Raw genomic sequence first — 20892 nt, 5'->3', positions numbered from 1 at the left:
ATCTTTCTCTAACAGTGTTCAAATTTTCATTATAATTTAACTATCCTTGACTTCCCTGGTGGTCCAGTGGTTAAGAATCCGCCTTCCAATGCAGGTGATGTGGGTTCAGTCCCTGGTCAGGGAACTAAGATCCCACATGCTGCAGGGCAACTAAGCCCGCGTGCCACAACTACTGAGCCCATGCGCCACAACGAAGAGCCCACACACTGCAATGAAACATCCCGCATGCTGCAACCAAGACCTGACACAACCAAAATTTAAAAAAATAATAATTTAACTAGCCTTTCAATATATTTAAGATATGCTGTTTAAAATGGCATCTGAACTCCTATGTTGGTGGACTCTTTCTGAATTGTCACACTGGAGGGTGTGTGTATGTGTGTGTATCTGTGAGAAGGCTGAGAAGTAAAGGTATCAAAGTAGCTTAAATACAATAAAATAGATACTCTTAATCAAAATAATTATTAAATTAGCTTTTATACTACCTTTTTATTAATACCACAAAGTTAAAAGGTCACAATTATAAGGGAATCATCTTTTTAAATTATCTGAAATCTCTGTAAGTTATTCTTTTTAAATGAAAAGCATCAATCATAATGAGATTACACAAGGCCATTTCTACTTTATTGTAATTAAATGATCAGATATTTTTTTAAAATTCTAATATACCTGAAGACTTTTATAACTTATTATTAATTTTTAAATAAATGTGTCTGTAAAAATATCCTGGAGAAAGAAAGCAATGCTAGAGGAAAAAAAGTGCTTTGGATTCCTTTCCAGTTGTATTGCACAGCTAGCAAATGAGAGGATCCAACACATGCCCAGAAGTGACAGCACAAGCAATCCAATGAGGACTGGTTTAAATACAATCTGATGAACTAAATGTATTTCTGCCTATTACTGTTAGGTTGTTGTCTTTCAAGGCTGACTTAGAGGCATTTATTTAGCTGATCTGTCTGATAGATGACAGTTTAACCTTCTGAAGATTTTGATTTTTGCCTGTATGTTTCTAAGAATTTCTTTGTAAAAATGTATTTTTAATATTGAGGGTCTTTTTTATCCTCCCAAAGTGCAAGATTTGGTCAGATTTTAAAATAATTACTTTCTTTTAAAGTAACTTTAGTATATGCTTTTTATTAAAAGGTCATCCTAAATAGTAGAATTATTTAAATGTTATGTAACAGTTGTCTTTTTATCTGAAGAGATCTAAGAGAAATTTAATTTTGGGCGTTTTCGTAGAAGGATTTTGCTGTGCTCATGAAACTTCTATAAAACTAAGAGAAAATAATAAATAGTGAAGAACTTCCAGTTAGAACAATAGGCTATTTCCTTTTTTAAACGTCTGTTTGTTATCCTTGTTGATTGACAGAGTCTCCAGTCGTTTTCGCAATTATTAGGCTCAACACACTTTAGATTTATGAAAAGTGCATTTTGTTTAAACTTTATGAAATGAGGTTTTCAAGCAGGAAGTTAGACTCTGATAATTCTGCCCAATCTACACTTTCCACCCCTGGGCCCAGTTTATCATCTGGAATAATGATTCTGTAGTAAAAGAGTATATTAGAGGCCACTCAACAAGTTAGTTCCTTTTGTCTCTCTGGCCTCTAACTTACTTGGATGGGAAAATGGCCAAAAGAAAAAAAAAAAAGTACTGCAGAGGATCTCAGATATAGGTAATGGGTCCTTACCAGAACATAAAAATAGACCTGTAGGAGCCATATCAGTGGTGGGATGTGTGTGGGGTTTTTGTTTGTTTGTTTGTTGTTTTAATTACTCTTGCAACAGAACACTCACTGGGATCTGACGTCTGTCTGTCTGTCTCTCTCTTTTTTTTTTTCTTAAAGCATATTTAAACTCACTTTTTATAATGGGGATTTCAGTGTAGGGTTTTCTGCAGAATACCATTTGGTCCTACTAAGAATTGACTGTTCAAATGTTGGAGCATTGGATTGAAAAATCCTTCTTAGCCTTTTTAAAGGTAAGTCATAATGATTTTTTTTTAAATAAAAAGATTTCTATCTCCCAAATGATAGGAGATAACACTACTATATAAACACCCATTAGAAGTTATAGAACAGCAACAGCAAGCAGAAACTGTTTTCTTGAAGTCATTAGGCTTTTTTTAAAACATAGGTTTGTGTTGTTTTCCAAGTTATCAATCTTCTTACCTTTTATGTTTAAAAAAATATTGAAACCTTGTCCACCAGCCTATGACATTTTGTTTCTTGATGTTTAAAATCTTATGTTTATTTGTAAATATTTATTTGTTAATATTTAAAATGATGTACTATCCAATTTGATTATTGCAGAACTTTCATTATCTACTTAGGCTATTTATACATGATTTTTAATTTAAATTATGAATGAAAATCAACATAAATAAAAACCAGTATAGTAGGATTAGTTCTTATAAATGACTTGCCACTCTATGCCAACATGCTTTCTAATATGCAATTGTTAACTACCTATTATTTTAGAGAGTCATTATTTTGTTTAATCTTCTATCTTAATTTCACAACTTTTAGTGAACCTGACTTTGTCTACATGGTTAAATGCAGTGCATGTTTTGGATATATTCTTATTAAGCATTTTTTTTAAATGAACAAAGATATTGTAATTGCTACTGGGGATGGTTAATTGTATTAATTCCAAATAATGATTCTGATTTATATAAATGTTTATAAATTATATAAAATTTGGTAATAGAATAAAAAAACAAAATTAAAGTTTTTGGATATTTAGGAAGCTTATTACAAATATCAGCAAATTATTTTCTTGAATGATGATACAAAGTTTAAAGGACAAATCATTCTAGAGAAATTAAAAGTTTTAATTTATAGTAATTTATAGTAAGTGAATTCATACATAACTGTAAATGGCATAAATTCTCTAGAGTAAATTTCTAACAGTTTCTAGAATTGTAACATATTGAAAGATGTTTTTGAAATCTTTTCATGTACTTTTCAGTCCTTGACTGTGTAGTTTTAAATTAGGAAAAGAAACAGTGCTTTTAGTATTCGTTCAAAAAATAACCAAAATAATAATTTTTAAAAATTTTCTTATGTAGAGAGTCCAGTGGTGGACTGGATTTTATGAGAGGAAAAATACATAGAAATTTTTTCATTTACCAAAATCATTATGAGACCGGAACAATAAATCCAATACAAACTCATCAGAAGTTAAGCTGGGAGGAATAACATAATTACAACTGGAGAGGTATTGGACAGAGTGTACTAAAAATTTTGGAATTTATTTTGGGAGTTATAGTTGCTACGCTTAATTTTTAAGAAAATGTTAGCAAAAAATACTTGTGGATTTTTCTTTTCTTCCTGAAGGAATGGATTCTGTAACTATTTTCTGATTTAATCCAAACGTGTTTTAATTCACTGGCCCAAGTCATGGCTGAAAGTTTCAAGGAGCATTAGTCTAACCTAGAAGCTGCCTTTTCATTTGCATAATATTCTAAATCCTGGTATACATAAGAATAAACGATTTCATCAGATTTTACTGTAACCTAAGAGTTTTGGAAATAATCATTCTTCTTTGTGTAACTTATACACATTTATTAGATTTTTTAAAAATAATACTTGGCCAATTTGCAATAACATTTTACTATTAGGTTATTGTTCAAAATAATATTCCATAATATTTCAAATAACATAACATGTGCTATGATAGGAATTTTTATTCATTACCTCATTGAATTTTATTTGACATTTTAAACCATATATGATGTATTTATACACATTTTAGAGAAAACTGAGCCACAGAAAACTATAATGTTAGACTGTGAATTGAACCTAATTATTTGAATTCAAAGCTCAGAATAATTGCAAATCTTATAGTATTCTACTGTTTACAGTAAGAGTTGGGCTGGGAAAAAAGAGATAATAGCATTTCTATCTAGGACTCAACAATCAAGAATGGCTCTAGGGCTTCCCTGGTGGCGCAGTGGTTGAGAGTCCGCCTGCCGATGCAGGGGACGCGGGTTCGTGCCGCGGTTCGGGAAGATCCCACATGCCGCGGAGCGGCTGGGCCCGTGAGCCATGGCCGCTGAGCCTGCGCGCGTCCGGAGCCTGTGCTCCCCAACGGGAGAGGCTACAACAGTGAGAGGCCCGCATACCGCAAAAACAAACAAACAAACAAAAGAATGGCTCTAGATAATCCTATTTAAACGGACATGACTCTAAGAGAATCATTTCAAACCTATAGTAATCTCTATACTCAAGTACTCCAAAAACTACTCCAAAAAGGTTGGTTTGCTTCTAGAAGAACATTTAGTGTAATAATGAAGTCAATGTAATTATTGTTTTAATTTTCTAAGACTACCACCAAAACAAGTTTTAACTTGTTATACTTGAAAGGCATAATTTAGTAAAGTATATTATTGTTTTGTATTATAGATGTCTATAAACTTTTTTCTGTTATGTATGTTTAGCTCCATATATTCTGATAGGATGGAAATGCCTATATAAATTAAAAGGATTATGGTAACTTGAATAAGAGAAGGTGTCGGAGATCTCCTAATCTGGTTAAATATTTTCCACATAGCCGTTGGGTTCTGTGGGGATGACTCAGAGCCCAAATGAGATGTGACTGGAAAGGGGAAAGGGCCACAGTTCTTGCCAACTTTGACCACAATAGCTATTCTTTTAACTATCTTTATATGTTGGGATTGTGTGTAAAATAAGTACTAGTCTAATTCCCTTCTGTTTCCACATGATGAAACACAACCAGATTTAAATGATTGACTTAACTAGTTTGATGTGAATCTGCATCTTCCTCATGGCTAGGGAATCATGGCTTTTTAAACACACCTAGGTATCATATAAAGTAAGAGTGTGAACAGGAACTTAATTTGGAAAGCTAATTTTCATCATTCATATTCAACCTGTTGTTTTTTTTTTTTTTTTTTCAACCTGTTGTTGAATTAATCACCCCCAGAACTCTAAAACTGCATTTTGTGGGCAGATACTGTATTTATTAGGTGAGGAAGACTGTGTATCAAAAGAATCACAGTGTGTGTCTAGTGGAAAACAGAGGTGTGTGATCTGGTTTCCTATTCCAAGGAAAAGTGGAAGGAAGACTTACGGAGAGAATAGGAAATTTCTAACTCACTCATGAGTTAGAAAATGTCATCCAGGTCCTGGCACTCATTTATGGTACAAGTACATACTCTTATAATCTGAAAATGTTAAAGTTTCGTAGTTCACATCCCAGGAAACTCTGGGCCATGCCTTTTCTGAGTGGAGTTTCCCAGGAAACACAGCTCTATCTGCACATGGGAATAATTACAGATTCTCTGGGAACTTTATTTTTCTGACCTACTAATGGAGACGCTTCTTATAGCTCAGTCTCAGTTCCTGTCACCAGGTTTCCAACATAGTAGAATTGCATAAATCTCGTAAGTTCATCTGGAAACATTTCGTAGATATGACAGCAAAAAAAGAAACAGCCACGTGTACATATACTCAGGAATTCTACAAAAGGAATAGGACTTAATGTCTGTGAACTGATAGGATACAGCTGATCTCCATATAGACTGAAGAAAGTTATGGGATTAGTGATATCTTAAAACATTTCTTTTTATTTTCTCTTCCTTCTTCTTATTGGTCTCAAAAATATGTTTTCTTCCCTGTACCTTTGATTATTTTTTGTTTTCCAAATTTAAGTACTTTAAGCAAGCAAGAAGTTATTACAGATATCAATATCTTAGTTTTTGTTTATGTTTGAGTAAAATGTGCTTTCTTTTTTTCTTTTTCTACATCTCTATTGGAGTATAATTGCTTTACAATGGTGTGTTAGTTTCCACTTTACAACAAGGTGAATCAGTTATACATATACATGTGTTCCCATATCTCTTCCCTCTTGTGTCTCCCTCCCTCCCACCCTCCATATCCCACCCCTCGAGGTGGTCACAAAGCACCGAGCTGATCTCCCTGTGCTATGCAGCTGCTTCCCACCAGCTATCTATTCTACGTTTGGTAGTGTGTATATGTGCATGCCACTCTCTCACTTTGTCACAGCTTACCCTTCCCCCTCGCCATATCCTCAAGTCCATTCTCCAGTAGGTCTGTATCTTTATTCCTGTCTTACCCCTAGGTTCTTCATGACATTGTTATTTTTTCTTAGATTCCATATATATGTGTTAGCATACGGTATTTGTCTTTCTCTTTCTGACTTACTTCACTCTGTATGACAGACTCGAGGTCCATCCACCTCAATTTCGTTTCTTTTTATGGTTGAGTAATATTCCATTGTATATATATGCCACATCTTCTTTATCCATTCATCTAATGATGGACATGTAGGTTGCTTCCATCTCCAGGCTATTGTAAATAGAGCTGCAATGAACATTTTGGTACATGACTCTTTTCGAATTATGGTTTTCTCAGGGTATATGCCCAGGAGTGGATTTGCTGGGTCGTATGGTAGTTCTATTTGCAGGTTTTTAAGGAACCTCCATACTGTTCTCCATAGTGGCTGTACCAATTCACGTTCCCACCAGCAGTGCAAGAGTGTTCCCTTTTCTCCACACCCTCTCCATCATTTATTGTTTCTAGGTTTTTTGATGATGGCCATTCTGACCAGTGTGAGATGATATCTCATTGTAGTTTTGATTTGCATTTCTCTAATGATTAATGATGTGGAGCATTCTTTCATGTGTTTGTTGGCAATCTGTATATCTTCTTTGGAGAAATGTCTATGTAGGTCTTCTGCCCATTTTTGGATTGGGTTGTTTGTTGTTTTGTTATTGAGCTGCATGAGCTGCTTGTAAATTTGGAGATTAATCCTTTGTCAGTTGCTTCATTTGCAAATATTTTCTCCCATTCTGAGGGTTGTCTTTTGGTCTTGTTTATGGTTTCCTTTGCTGTGCAAAAGCTTTTAAGTTTCATTAAGTCCCATTTATTTTTGTTTTTATTTCCATTTCTCTAGGAGGTGGGTCAAAAAGGATCTTGCTGTGATTTATGTCACAGAGTGTTCTGCCTATGTTTTCCTCTAAGAGTTTGATAGTTTCTGGCCTTACATTTAGGTCTTTAATCAATTTTGAGGTTTTTTTGTGTATGGAGTTAGGGAGTGTTCTAATCTCATACTTTTACATGTACCCGTCCAGTTTTCCCAGCACCACTTATTGGAGAGGCTGTCCTTTCTCCACTGTACATTCCTGCCTCCTTTATCAAAGATAAGGTGACCATATGTGTGTGGATTTATCATTGGGCTTTCTATCCTTCTCCATTGATCTATATTTCTGTTTTTGTGCCCGTACCATACTATCTTGATTGCAGTAGCTTTGCAGTATAGTCTGAAGTCAGGGAGCCTGATACCTCCAGCTCCGTTTTTCGTTCTCAAGATTGCTTTGGCTATTCGGGGTCTTTTGTGTTTCCATACAAATTGTGAAATTTTTTGTTCCAGTTCTGTGAAAAATGCCAGTGGTAGGTTGATAGGGATTGCATTGAATCTGTAGGTTGCTTTGGGTAGTAGAGTCATTTTCACAATGTTAATTCTTCCTATCCAAGAACATGGTATATCTCTCCATCTATTTGTATCATCTTTAATTTCTTTCATCAGTGTCTTACAATTTTCTGCATATAGGTCTTTGGTCTCCTTAGTTAGGTTTATTCCTAGATATTTTATTCTTTTTGTTGCAATGGTAAATGGGAGTGTTTTCTTGGTTTCACTTTCAGATTTTTCATCATTAGTGTATAGGAATGCCAGAGATTTCTGTGCATTAATTTTGTATCCTGCAACTTTACCAAATTCATTGATTAGCTCTAGTAGTTTTCTGGTAGCATCTTTAGGATTCTCTATGTATAGTATCATGTCATCTGCAAAGAGTGACAGCTTTACTTCTTCTTTTCTGATTTGGATTCCTTTTTTTTCCTTTTCTTCTCTGATTGCTGTGGCTAAAACTTCCAAACCTATGTTGAATAAGAGTGGTGAGAGTGGGCAACCTTGTTTTGTTCCTGATGTTAGTGGAAATTCTTTCAGTTTTTCACCATTGAGGACGATGTTGGCTGTAGGTTTGTCATATATGGCCTTTATTATGTTGAGGAAAGTTCCCTCTATGCCTACATTCTGCAGGGTTTTTATCATAAATGGGTGTTGAATTTTGTCGAAAGCTTTCTCTGCATCTGTTGAGATGATCATATGGTTTTTCTCCTTCAGTTTGTTAATATAGTGTATCACGTTGTTCAGTTTGCATATATTGAAGAATCCTTGCATTCCTGGAATAAACCCAACTTGATCATGGTGTATGATCCTTTTAATGTGCTGTTGGATTATGTTTGCTAGTATTTTGTTGAGGATTTTTGCATCTATGTTCATCAGTGATAGTGGCCTGTAGTTTTCTTTCTTTGTGACATCCTTGTCTGGTTTTGGTATCAGGGTGACTGTGGCCTCCTAGAATGAGTTTGGGAGTGTTCCTCCCTCTGTTATATTTTGGAAGAGTTTGAGAAGGATAGGTGTTAGCTCTTCTCTAAATGTTTGATAGAATTCACCTGTGAAGCCATCTGGTCCTGGGCTTTTCTTTGTTGGAAGATTTTTAATCACAGTTTCAATTTCATCACTTTTGATTGGTCTGCTCATATTTTCTATTTCTTCCTGATTCAGTCTTGGCAGGTTGTGCATTTCTAAGAATTTGTCCATTTCTTCCAGGTTGTCCATTTTATTGGCATAGAGTTGCTTGTAGTAATCTCTCATGATCTTTTGTATTTCTGCAGTGTCAGTTGTTACTTCTCCTTTTTCATTTCTAATTCTATTGATCTGAGTCTTCTCCCTTTTTTTCTTGATGAGTCTGGCTAATGGTTTATCCATTTTGTTTATCTTCTCCAGGAACCAGCTTTTACTCTTATAGTTCTTTGCTGTCATTTCCTTCATTTCTTATTCATTTATTTCTGATCTGATCGTTATGATTTCTTTCCTTCTGCTAACTTTGGGGTTTTTTTGTTCTTCTTTCTCTAATTGCTTTAGGTGCAAGGTTAGGTTGTTTATTCAAGATGTTTCTTGTTTCTTAAGGTAGGATTTTATTGATATAAACTTCCCTCTTAGAACTGCTTTTGCTGCATCCCATAGGTTTTGGGTCGTCGTGTCTCCATTGTCATTTGTTTCTAGGTACTTTTTGACTTCCTCTTTGATTTCTTCAGTGATCTCTTGGTTATTAAGTAGTCTATTGTTTAGCCTCCATGTGTTTGTATTTTTTACAGATCTTTTCCTGTAATTGATATCTAGTCTCATAGCGTTGTGCTCGGAAAAGATACTTGATACAATTTCAATTTTCTTAAATTTACCAAGGCTTGATTTGTGACCCAAGATATGATCTATCCTGGAGAATGTTCCATGAGCACCTGAGAAAAATGTGTATTCTGTTGTTTTTGGATGGAATGTCCTATAAATATCAATTAAGTCCATCTTCTTTAATGTATCATTTAAAGCTTGTGTTTCCTTATTTATTTTCATTTTGGATGATCTGTCCATTGGTGAAAGTGGGGTGTTAAAGTCCCCTACTATGAATGTGTTACTGTCAATTTCCCCTTTTATGGTTGTTAGTATTTACCTTATGTATTGAGGTGCTCCTATGTTGGGTGCATAAATATTTACAATTGTTATATCTTCTTCTTGGATCGATCCCTTGATCACATGTAGTGTCCTTCTTTGTCTCTTGTAATAGTCTATGTTTTAAAGTCTATTGTGTCTGATATGAGAATTGCTACTCCAGCTTTCTTTTGGTTTCCATTTGCATGGAATATCTTTTTCCATCCCCTCACTTTCAGTCTCTATGTGTCCCTAGGTCTGAAGTGGGTCTCTTGTCGACAGCATATATATGTGTCTTGTTTTTGTATCCATTCAGCCAATCTGTGTCTTTTGGTGGGAGCATTTAATCCATCTACATTTAAGGTAATTATCGATATGTATGTTCCTATTCCCATTTTCTTAATTGTTTTGGGTTCATTATTGTAGGTCTTTTCCTTCTCTTGTGTTTTTTGCCTAGAGAAGTTCCTTTAGCATTTGATGTAAGGCTGGTTTGGTGGTGCTGAACTCTCTCAGCTTTAGCTTGTCTGTAAAGGTTTTAATTTCTCCATCAAATCCGAATGAGATCCTTGCTGTGTAGAGTAATCTTGGTTGCAGGTTTTTCTCCTTCATCACTTTAAATATGTCCTGCCAGTCCCTTCTGGCTTGCAGAGTTTCTGCTGAAAGATCAGATGTTAACCTTATGGGGATTCCCTTGTGTGTTATTTGTTGTTTTTCACTTGCTGCTTTTAATATGTTTTCTTTATATTTAATTTTTGACAGTTTGATTAATATGTGTTTTGCCATGTTTCTCCTTGGATTTATCCTGTATGGGACTCTCTGTGCTTCCTGGACTTGATTAACTATTTCCTTTCCCATATTACGTACGTTTTCAACTATAATCTCTTCAAATATTTTCTCAGTCCCTTTCTTTTTCTCTTCTTCTTCTGGGACCCCTATACTTTGAATGTTGGTGCATTTAATGTTGTCCCAGAGGTCTCTGAGACTGTCCTCAGTTCTTTTCATTCTTTTTTCTTTATTCTGATCTGCAGTAGTTATTTCCACTATTTATTCTTCCAGGTCACTTATCCGTTCTTCTGCCTCAGTTGTTCTGCTATTGATCCCATCTAGAGTATTTTTAATTTCATTTATTGTGTTGTTCATCGTTGCTTGTTTCCTCTTTAGTTCTTCTAGGTCCTTGCTAAATGTTTCTTGCATTTTCTCTATTCTATTTCCAAGATTTTGGATCTACTTTACTATCATTATTCTGAATTCTTTTTCAGGTAGACTGCCTATTTCCTCTTCATTTGTTAGGTCTGGTGGGTTTTTATCTTGCTCCTTCATCTGCTGTGTGTTTTTCTGTCTTCTCATTTTGCTTCTCTGACTGTGTTTGGGGTCTCCTTTTCGCAGGCTGCAGGTTCGTAGTTCCCATTGTTTTTGGTGTCTGTCCCCAGTGACTAAAGTTGGTTCAGTGGGTTGTGTAGGCTTCCTGGTGGTGGGGACTAGTGCCTGTGTTCTGGTGGATGAGGCTGGATCTTTTCTTTCTGGTGGGCAGGTCCACGTCTGGTGGTGTGTTTTGGGGTGTCTGTGGCCTTATTATGATTTTAGGCAGCCTCTCTGCTAATGGGTGGGGTTGTGTTCCTGTTTTGCTAGTTGTTTGGAATAGGGTTTCCAGCACTGTAGCTTGCTGGTCATTAAGTGAAGCTGGGTGTTGGTGTTGAGATGGAGATCTCTGGGAAATTTTCGCCGTTTGATATTATGTGGAGCTGGGGGGTCTCTTGTGGACCAGTGTCCTGAAGTTGGCTCTCCCACCTCAGAGGCACAGCACTGACTCCTGGCTGCAGCGCCAAGAACCTTTCATCCACACGGCTCAGAATAAAAGGGAGAAAAAGTAGAAAGAAAGAAAAAGAAAGAAAGAAGAGAAAATAAAATAATGTAAGATAAAATAAAATAAAGTTATAAAAATAAAAAATAATTATTAAGAAAAAAATTTTTTTAAGTTAAAAAAAAGGGACGGACAGAACGCTAGGACAAAAGGTGAAAGCAATGCTGTACAGACAAAATCTCACAGAGAAGCATACACATAGACACTCACAAAAAGAGGAAAAGGGGAAAAAATCATAAATCTTGCTCTCAAAGTCCACCTCCTCAATTTGGGATGATTCGTTGTCTATTCATGTATTCCACAGATGCAGGGTACGTCAAGTTGATTGTGGAGATTTAATCCGCTGCTCCTGAGGCTGCTGGGAGAGATTTCCCTTTCTCTTCTTTGTTCTCTCAGCTCCCGGGGCTCAGCTTTGGATCTGGACCCGCCTCTGCATGTAGGTCGCCGGAGGGCGTGTGTTCTTTGCTCAGACAGGACGGGGTTAAAGGAGCCGCTGATTCGGGGGCTCTGGCTCACTCAGGCTGGGGGGAGGGAGGGGTATGGATGCGGGGCGAGCCTGTGGTGGCAGAGGCCGGTGTGACGTTGCACCAGCCTGAGGCGCGCCGTGCATTCTCCCGGGGAAGTTGTTCCTGGCATTGGGACCCTGGCAGTGGCGGGCGGCACAGCTCCCCGGAAGGGGGGTGTGGATAGTGACCTGTGCTCGCACACAGGCTTCTTGGTGGCGGCAGCAGCGGCCTTAGCGTCTCATGCCTGTCTCTGGGGTCTGCGCTTTTAGCCGCGGCTCGCGCCCGTCTCTGGAGCTCCTTTAAGCAGCGCTCTTAATCCCCTCTCCTCTTGCACCCGGAAACAAAGAGGGAAGGAAAAGTCTCTTGCCTCTTCGGCAGCTCCAGGCCTTTTCCCGGACTCCCTCCCGGCTAGCCGTGGTGCACTAACCCCCTGCAGGCTGTGTTCACACCGCCAGTCCTCTCCTCAATGTCTTATTATGAAGAAGAAATAACAGTAAAGAATAAAACTTAATCTAATATTAGCAAGTAAAATAAATTTTATTATGTAAGAAGCTGTACTACTGAGAAAACCATGTGTGCAAAACACAAATTTTATGTGCTCTAAATGGCTACATGTGAGAGGAGAGTGGGGAATAACTACACTTTTTTTATGAAGCTCTTGAATAGAATGTCCTGAGTAACCTGAACTTTTATGTATTCAATTCATGTCCTACTTAATTTGTTAGTCCCTCCTTTGCTTCAGGTGAATAAAACTACAGTTGACCCTTGAACAGAACAGGTTTGAACTTTGTGGGTCCACTTTGACACAGAATTTTTTCAGTAGATACTACAGTACTACCTGATCCACAGTGTGTAGTTGGTTGGATCCACAGATGCAGAACTACAGATAAGGAGGGCTGACTGTATAGTTATATGTGGATTTTCCACTGCCCGCAGGGTCCATAACCCCTCTGCGTTGTTCAAGGGTCACCTTGTATTTGTAATTTTGTAGTATGAAGCATAAGGTTAAAGTATGATTATAATAGCAATACTTAACTTATGGTGACAGGGCACTGAAGCATAATAAATGAATGCAAGTAAGTAGTTCCCCCATATTCACGGGTGTGGAGGATACCTTCTAAGACCCTCATTGGGTGCCTGAACCCAGAAATAGCACCAAACCCTAAGTAGTCCCCCTGTAGCCAAGATTTTGCTTTCTACAGGTTCAGTTACCTTCACCTGACCACTTTTGACCATGGGTAAGTGAAACTGTGGAAAGCAAAGCCATTGATAAAGGAGGACTACACTACACATGTGAAATATCTTGCCTATTCTTAGAGAGAAAAAAAAAAAAGGAAACTTACATCAAGGTAACAAAAGTATGTCGGCCAATAGAAAATGTGAAAAATTAGATAAACTCAATCTTTTTCTGTTGAAAATATCAGTACACATATGCAGGAATGTTAGAGTAACTCTTGTATCTTTGCTTATGCATCATCCAGACAGTGTCAGACTAGGAACTGTCTAACCATGCAATTCAACCCAAAAAATTATTGACACTTTTGTTTTCTGATGAACTTGACTCAACAGCAGTGGGCTGTGTATACTATCTCACTTCAGTTTTAAATTCAAAGCAGACAGAGCCTAGGCAGTACCCATGTCTGCCCATGACTTCACATCTCTGGGCTCAGGGTCCTTGGAAGTCATAATAATGAGTTTTCATGTTTAGAGAGGCATTGAATAACCTGTTGCCCCCTGGGTCGTCCAGTGGACTTTCTTGAGACTCTTTGCCCCTTGCAGAAACTCTTTCCTGTAGTCCGTGGGGCTGCTTGAATAAAGGAGAATGATTCTGGGAAAGGTCAGGTAGATTCTTAACTAGGTGATGGCATAGATCTGGAAAGGGGCAAATAATACACACCTCTGTCCATCTCAGAAACCATAGAATTGTAATGTTTAACTCATTTTATATTCCATCTGTCAGAATTGCAAATAACATTAATATTGAATAATTTTTAGTGGTGTTTATATAGAAAATACAATATCTTTCGGAAAGAGATGATTTTATCTTTGAGTTGTATTTTTTAATAGATTCATGATGTTATAGAAACAAAACTAGAATTTGACTCTCGGGATTTCGTGTCCCAATTTTTTAACGAATTGCAGTCCATTTGTTTCTACAGAGATTCTCCTCAAGTTTCCTAAACATGGGATAGGATAGTGTTAGTTGGGAGTGGGGAGACCAAGTTGGGAATCAGGGTCTTGGAGTTCCCACCACTGCTGCCACTGCTGTAATCAAAGTCACTCTGCCTGGTCTTCCATGTAAGAATTTGAGTGAAGAACCAGTTCAGCTGCCTAAATTAAAAACTGGGGATCTCATCTTAGCATCTTATTTTACACATGAGGAAACTGAGGAATAGAGCTATTAAGTGACTTGCCCAAGGTCAGCTGGCAAGAGAGTAGCCCATCACGCTTCAGTTTATTCTCCAGTCTCTCAGTTACAGCAGGCTCGATCCCTGTATTTTGATGACTACCTTAAGTATAACTTGCAGATTTTGAACTGGGGAATGGTCTATGAAATGGGCATTCAGTAAAATATTACTTGATAAGCTCCCCTGAATATGATCACTTGTATACAGTACAGAACACCTGGGTGACATTCTCTACTCAGCAATTACAATGATCGTTTAAAAGATGATGTTTCAGGGCTTCCCTGGTGACGCAGTGGTTGAGACTCCACCTGCCAGTGCAGGGGACACGGGTTCGTGCCCCGGTCCGGGAAGATCCCACATGCCTCGGAGCGGCTGGGCCCGTGAGCCATGGCCGCTGAGCCTGCGCATCCGGAGCCTGTGCTCCGCAACGGGAGAGGACACAACAGTGAGAGGCCCGCGTACTGCAAAAATAAAAAAAAAAAAAAAAAAAAGGATGATGCTTCACAAAAATTTTAAGGTGCTGTACAATTATCCTTTGCAGAGGAGATTCTACTTGTGAATATCTAGTCATTATTATCAGATTTAAATAATTTGTTCCACTGCATTATGACAATCCTGGCCAAAGCCATAGGAGGTAGCGTATATTCTTCCCCCTCCACCCCCAAGCAATTAATAAAAAGCCGACTCTACTTGCTCAGGGACACATAAAATTCCACAGGGAAAATAAATCACTTGTTTAGGCTTGTGTGTTTTGTTTACATTGGAAAAAAACATGTGACACTCATGACTATTCAAGCTTCTTAGCCATGAGGACCTCAGTGTGAATCAGTTTGCTCATCCTGATTTACAGTGGAAGTATCCTAGCTATAAGGCATTGGTAAAGGGAAATCCTAAAGGATGAAAAATAAATAAATTGCCATGAAAAAATTTTATAACATCTTTTTCCATTTTGGGGAAAAGTCTTATTTTCTTAACATTAGTCTTAACACTATTTTCTTAGCTATGCAATTAATATTTTAAAAAAACTAAATGTTTCCTCAAGTGGAAAGAACTACTAATAAAATCATCAGAGTGGTACTTCAACCACAACAAAGCTATGGAGGGAAAATCTGAGACCATAACAAAATATAATTATTATTCTACTTACAAGGTTGAGAAAAATATTATGTGTGCCTCTTTTTTGTCTGTAGCCTCCATTCTGTTGGCATTTTTGTTTTCCTTGGCCAGGGGCATTTTGAAGTAGGGAATATTTGTTTATAAGCTACAAAGCACATTCTGTTTATTGATGTCAGGTCAACCCCATTATAAAAAATGCGATTGCAACCAAAATAGCTCAAATGAGTATGTTTTCAATATTTGAATAATAAAGTCTTATTAACCTTGTTACAATAGGATCTACTTATTCCACTAAGAGTTTTCTTCCAAAGATAAGACTGACTAAGTGAAATACATATTGACACAATCTAGTTGCTTTTAACAGAACTGGCATGAGTCAGTTGCCCATGACAGAATGAACAATATTGCCCTTGAATATGTTAAAAAATATATATGTGAGACCAGCAAGAAAGCAATGACTATCACAGAAACTAGACATCCTCTACATATTTTCTTTAAAGTCTTTTCACCTTTAGACTACCTAAAAATCAGTTATTAAAAAAAGAAATTGACTAAATTTTGTTTCTTTTTATGGCTGAGTAATATTCCATTGTATATATGTGCCACATCTTTATCCATTCATCTGTCGATGGACATACATATGGAATCTAAGAAAAAAAAAAAAGGTCATGAAGAACCTAGGGGCAAGACGGGAATAAAGACACAGACCTACTAGAGCATGGACTTCCTTGAGGATATGGGGAGGGGGAGGGGGAGGTTGTGACGAGGTGAGAGAGTGGCATGGACATATATACACTACCAAGCGTGAAGTGGATAGCTAGTGGGAAGCAGCCGCATAAAACAGGGAGATCAGCTCGGTGCTTTGTGACCACCTAGAGGGGTGGGATAGAGAGGGTGGGAGGGAGGAAGATGCAGGAGGGAAGAGAGATGGGAACGTGTATATGTATAACTGATTCACTTTGTTATAAAGCAGAAACTAACACACCATTGTAAAGCAATTATGTTCCAATAAAGATGTTAAAAAAAAAAGAAGTGAAGTACTCTTCTTTAAAATATTTCAATGTTTTCAACACCATGTATAAGAAAGAATGCAGGCATGAACTCAATATTGATGAAAGTGGAATTTTCTTTTAATAATTATAATTTTGATGTTATTAGGGAGTAGTCTAGTGCTAATTTTCTGGCAATGTATTTTCCCAATTTACTCATGCTTTTTTGTTTTAACAGATAGCTTACAATTGATTACAAGAATTGATTCCTCTGAGACTCATCAGATCATTTCCTGTAAAATCCGTATCTCTCTATTTGTGAAAAAGGTAAAGAAAACACCTGTCACCAAACTTGCTTAGCATTTAGATGTGATAGACATCAGTCCACCCACATTCAGTTTGCAGGAGAACTCCAGTTAGGGTGCAGATGGTTGTGTTGGGGTGGAGAAGCCAGATAGAGGGTGAAGATGCCCATAAGTGTCCCAGGCTGATGCAAGGTAAGCAGAGGGCGAGAGTACAGTAAGCATATTCTCCTTAGATAAGATTTCAGAATGTTAATCATCCATAGAAAGAAAATTTTAAAGAGGAGAACTTTGAAGAACTGCTCTATGTGACATTATTTATTACTTCTACCACTGGTAGGTAGGTCAAATCAAGAAAGGACAAGACCTAGAAAGTTTTATTTTTTTTTTAAAAAAAGCATCTGTTTATAACTGGCAGAATGATCTGTTTCAGTTGCGTGTTTTCCTTGTACTTTGATCTTTTTGTTTGATACTTATGCTTCTGTTTTATGATCTCCTTCTAATGATAGAACCAGACCTCTTGGAAACCACCTTCATCAGACCTGGGAGTTTGAAGGAAGCAGGTGCTGAACCTTAGTTTTTTCCCAGAACAAGAAAAATGGGCTGCGATCGAAACTGTGGGCTCATCACTGGTGCTGTCATTGGTGCAGCCCTGGCTGTGTTTGGAGGTATTCTAATGCCAGTTGGAGACATGCTTATTGAGAAGACAATTAAAAAGGTACAAGTAATTTCAAGAATATTTCTTGCTGTCCTGATTCATTCTATCTTCCATCCCTTTTTGGCTTAGGGTGGCTGTTTGATATTTCATTGTAACTGGCAATAATGTGTCTCCAACACAAACGTGATTGTGAACTACTGAAACTACATGATAGAGAAGTGGTCACAGTATGATGTATATTCTACAATTCATATTCTATATGAATGCACTGTCATCTTAGGTCTAAATATTTAATTTCTGATAAACTATTATAGGTATGCAGGTAAGTAGAAATAATTACATTTAATTATGTCAATAGAGTATGCTGATAAGCTTTTGAATGAGAAATGAGTGTTATTTTGTGAGGGTACATTTATAAAATAGGTGCAGTTTGATTAATGTTGAGAAAAGTAAAATCATATTTAATATATATATAACTTAAACAAAATTGTGTTTAATATTGATGTAGGAATATTTGGTAAAACTGGTAAAAATTATTTCTGTTTGGTAGACTGCTCTATATGATATGTGTAATAATATATGATTGTCTTATGAACATTTCTTATTGATGAAGTTTCATAATTGACTTTTAGAAGATACTTCCAGAAATGTAATTTAGGACATATCCTAGTATATATGTAACAAGTTGACTATAGTTTTAACAAAACTAAAAATAAAAGTGACTAAAATATATTTAGTCACCTATGTGTTAAGTCACTAAAAATAAAGTGACTTAATATATAGGCTTTGTACAACAAACTAGAATTTATCTCCCACCCTAGTTCCTTCTAATTCACTTTCATACTCACCAACTTTAATTGATAAAGAGAAGGAAGACTAGAATAAAGGAAAGTAGATCTGCTGAAGTCCTAAATCAGGGATGGCAAATTCAAATGGCTTCAGGGGTTTGGAGACAAGGTTTAAAAAAAAAAAAAAAAAAAAAATGGGGAACTACCAAGAACAAGGTAAAAACAAGACAAGGACTATTGTGAATTTAAAAGTGTGTGCTCTGCCCAAAGGCATGTATGTTCATTTTTAAAATACAATGCTACACTGCTTTTACACAAAGAGAAGATGGAGACAGTGAAGCAAAACCATGAAAAAGTGTGTGGAGCTAGTTGATGAGCAATTAGCATGCAACATTTGTGGATATTTTGTTGGTTCCTCTGATTGTGTAAAAAAAAATCTGTTGTACATATGTTTGGAAGTATATACCCTTTTTGTAAAATCTTACAAGGTGAAGCAGGTTAGGCTTTTTTTTTTACCATTGATGAAAAATGAAGTACATATGTGAAAGAAAAAAAAAAGATGAAATTTTGATATTCTTATTAAAAGGTTTGGGGCTTCCCTGGTGGCGCAGTGGTTGAGAGTCCGCCTGCCAATGCAGGGGACACGGGTTCGTGCCCCGGTCCGGGAAGATCCCACATGCCGCGGAGCCTGCGCGTCCGGAGCCCGTGCTCCACAACGGGAGAGGCCACAACAGTGAGAGGCTCGTGTACTGCAAAAAAAAAAAAAAAAAAAAAAAAGTTTGATTCTTTTGGTTTTTTTTTTTTTTTTTTTTTTTTTTTACTATTTCAATGCTATAGACAAAATGAGTTTGTGTATAAATACATTGAAAATCTAAGAAAACTGAAAAACAAATATAAAGTGAAATGGAGCTATGAGGGCAGTCTTGCTGACAAAATTTCTTTCATTCATTGTATATTAGGTATCCTGTATTTGTGGCAACTTACACAAAGTTATGTGATGCATCATATCATGTATAGTGAGGCTGAATAGAAGCCTAGTTCATTGTATGAACATTGAAAGTAAACACTGAAAGATTAATTTCCAAATTATTCTCTCGAATATCTCAAATTCAATTGTTCTCTATTCCTTTACCTCTTAATCAAAATTATAAAGTATTATTTCATTCACTAAAAATAAATAAATAAATAAATAAATAAAATACAGTGCTAGCCAAATAAAACATATCTGAATGCTGGCCTCAGCTCTCAGCCTGATTCAGATGTCAGCGGTCTAGACGTTAGTAAGCACAGTGCACATGGAGAACAACAAGAACTGAATCTGAAAATGGGCTAGACTACCAACTCATACTGAAGTTTCTGTTCCTGCTAAGACCTTGATCTGTCTCATCCATTCATCCATGTTTAACATCTTACTCTTACTAGGAGTATAAACATATACAATTATATTTCACTAAAGCACTGACCTAATTGACAAATAAATATGAACATTTAATTTCAAATCTAGTTACCCAGGACAAGAAGTTACTATTTTCCAGTGTTTTTTTGGTTTAGCTAAAATGCTTAGTCTTTAAATTTAAAAACTTTTCTCACTGTACCATTACAGCTCTTGTCTTAGTATAACAGATTTTTAAAAAATAGGACATTTTTAGGTACAGTTTCTATACTTGCATGCTATATTTGCTTAATAACAGTATAGTCATTTCTATCCTTTCTCTTGCTAACAGACTGCAAAAATTTCAACCTCATGCATTTAACTGAAAATATACATTAAATTCCATCTCCTTCCTTGGAATTCCCAGTTTTCTTGATATTATTGTTATTATATTTTATATATTTATTTATTTTTGGCTGTATTGGGTCTTTGTTGCTGCACGTGGGCTTTCTCTAGCTGTGGTGAGCAGGGGCTACGCTTCGTTGCGGTGCACGGGCTTCTCATTGTGGTGGCTTCTCTTGCTGTGGAGCACGGGCTCTAGGCGCATCGGCTTCAGTAGTTGTGGCTCGCGGGCTCTCGAGCGCAGGCTCAGTAGTTGTGGCGCACGCGTTTAGTTGCTCTGCAGCACGTGGGATCTTCCTGGACCAGGGCTCGAACCCATGTCCCCTACATGGGCAGGTGGATTCTTAACCACTGTGCCACGAGGGAAGCCCTATTTTTAATACAGTTCAATAGAGACAGACAGGTGATGGTGAGGTGGGGAGAATCTAATAGTGCGAGAGGGAATTGCCATTGTTCAACACCCTTTCTGCTCTATAAACTTTCTTCTCTTCTGTATATTCTGGGGCGAGAGAACAGGATCAGTTCTAACACAGAGACTATAACTTATTTTGTGGAAAAATCTTCAGAATAGAAAAGTGACAATAATCTTCTAGTGCACAGCATTTTAGACTAAGACTTTTTTGATACATAATTGATCATCTGTAGCTTAATAGTGGTCATCTGTTCTTTCTTATTATTCAACAATATTATTCGTTTAGACCCTGTTAGATGGCATGAGGGGTGCCAGCATCTATTTTAATTGTTTACTGTTTATCTCTAAGTTCACAATGGCTAATCCTGAGGAAATAAGTGTTTTCAGACATCAGAAATTTGCTTTTGTATAGAGGCCAAGAGAGAATAAAATAAATATTTATCTCAAGAAATATAAGTTTTAACTGGGGAAAGCATATTGTAAAAACTACAGAGACCTGTGAAACGCTATAATTGAATTCTAAAGCATATACTGTAGAAAATAAATA

The 20892-nt window shown here is 36.7% G+C and overlaps 1 protein-coding gene across 10 annotated transcripts in view; it reads left to right on the top strand.

Moving 5' to 3' along the window:
• The window catches only part of LOC309827046 (platelet glycoprotein 4), an 85995-nt gene that overhangs the window by 38133 nt on the left and 26970 nt on the right, over window positions 1-20892 (top strand). For 5 of the 10 annotated variants that reach the window (XM_082661532.1, XM_082661529.1, XM_082661528.1 and 2 more), the window contains exons 2-3: window positions 16650-16738; window positions 17223-17431. In XM_082661532.1, the coding sequence (XP_082517658.1) occupies window positions 17312-17431 (120 nt within the window). In that variant the 5' untranslated portion in view covers window positions 16650-16738; window positions 17223-17311. Of the gene's footprint in view, window positions 1-1574; window positions 1674-1693; window positions 1979-3067; window positions 3217-11696; window positions 11829-16649; window positions 16739-17222; window positions 17432-20892 lie in introns of those variants that run through there. The other 5 variants (XM_082661534.1, XM_082661533.1, XM_082661531.1 and 2 more) reach the window with 4 other exon arrangements.

The sequence above is a fragment of the Grampus griseus genome (genome assembly GCF_964374135.1).
Source record: "Grampus griseus genome assembly, chromosome: 9".
NCBI lineage: Eukaryota > Metazoa > Chordata > Mammalia > Artiodactyla > Delphinidae > Grampus > Grampus griseus.
This window is presented reverse-complemented; position numbering and strand designations above follow the sequence as displayed.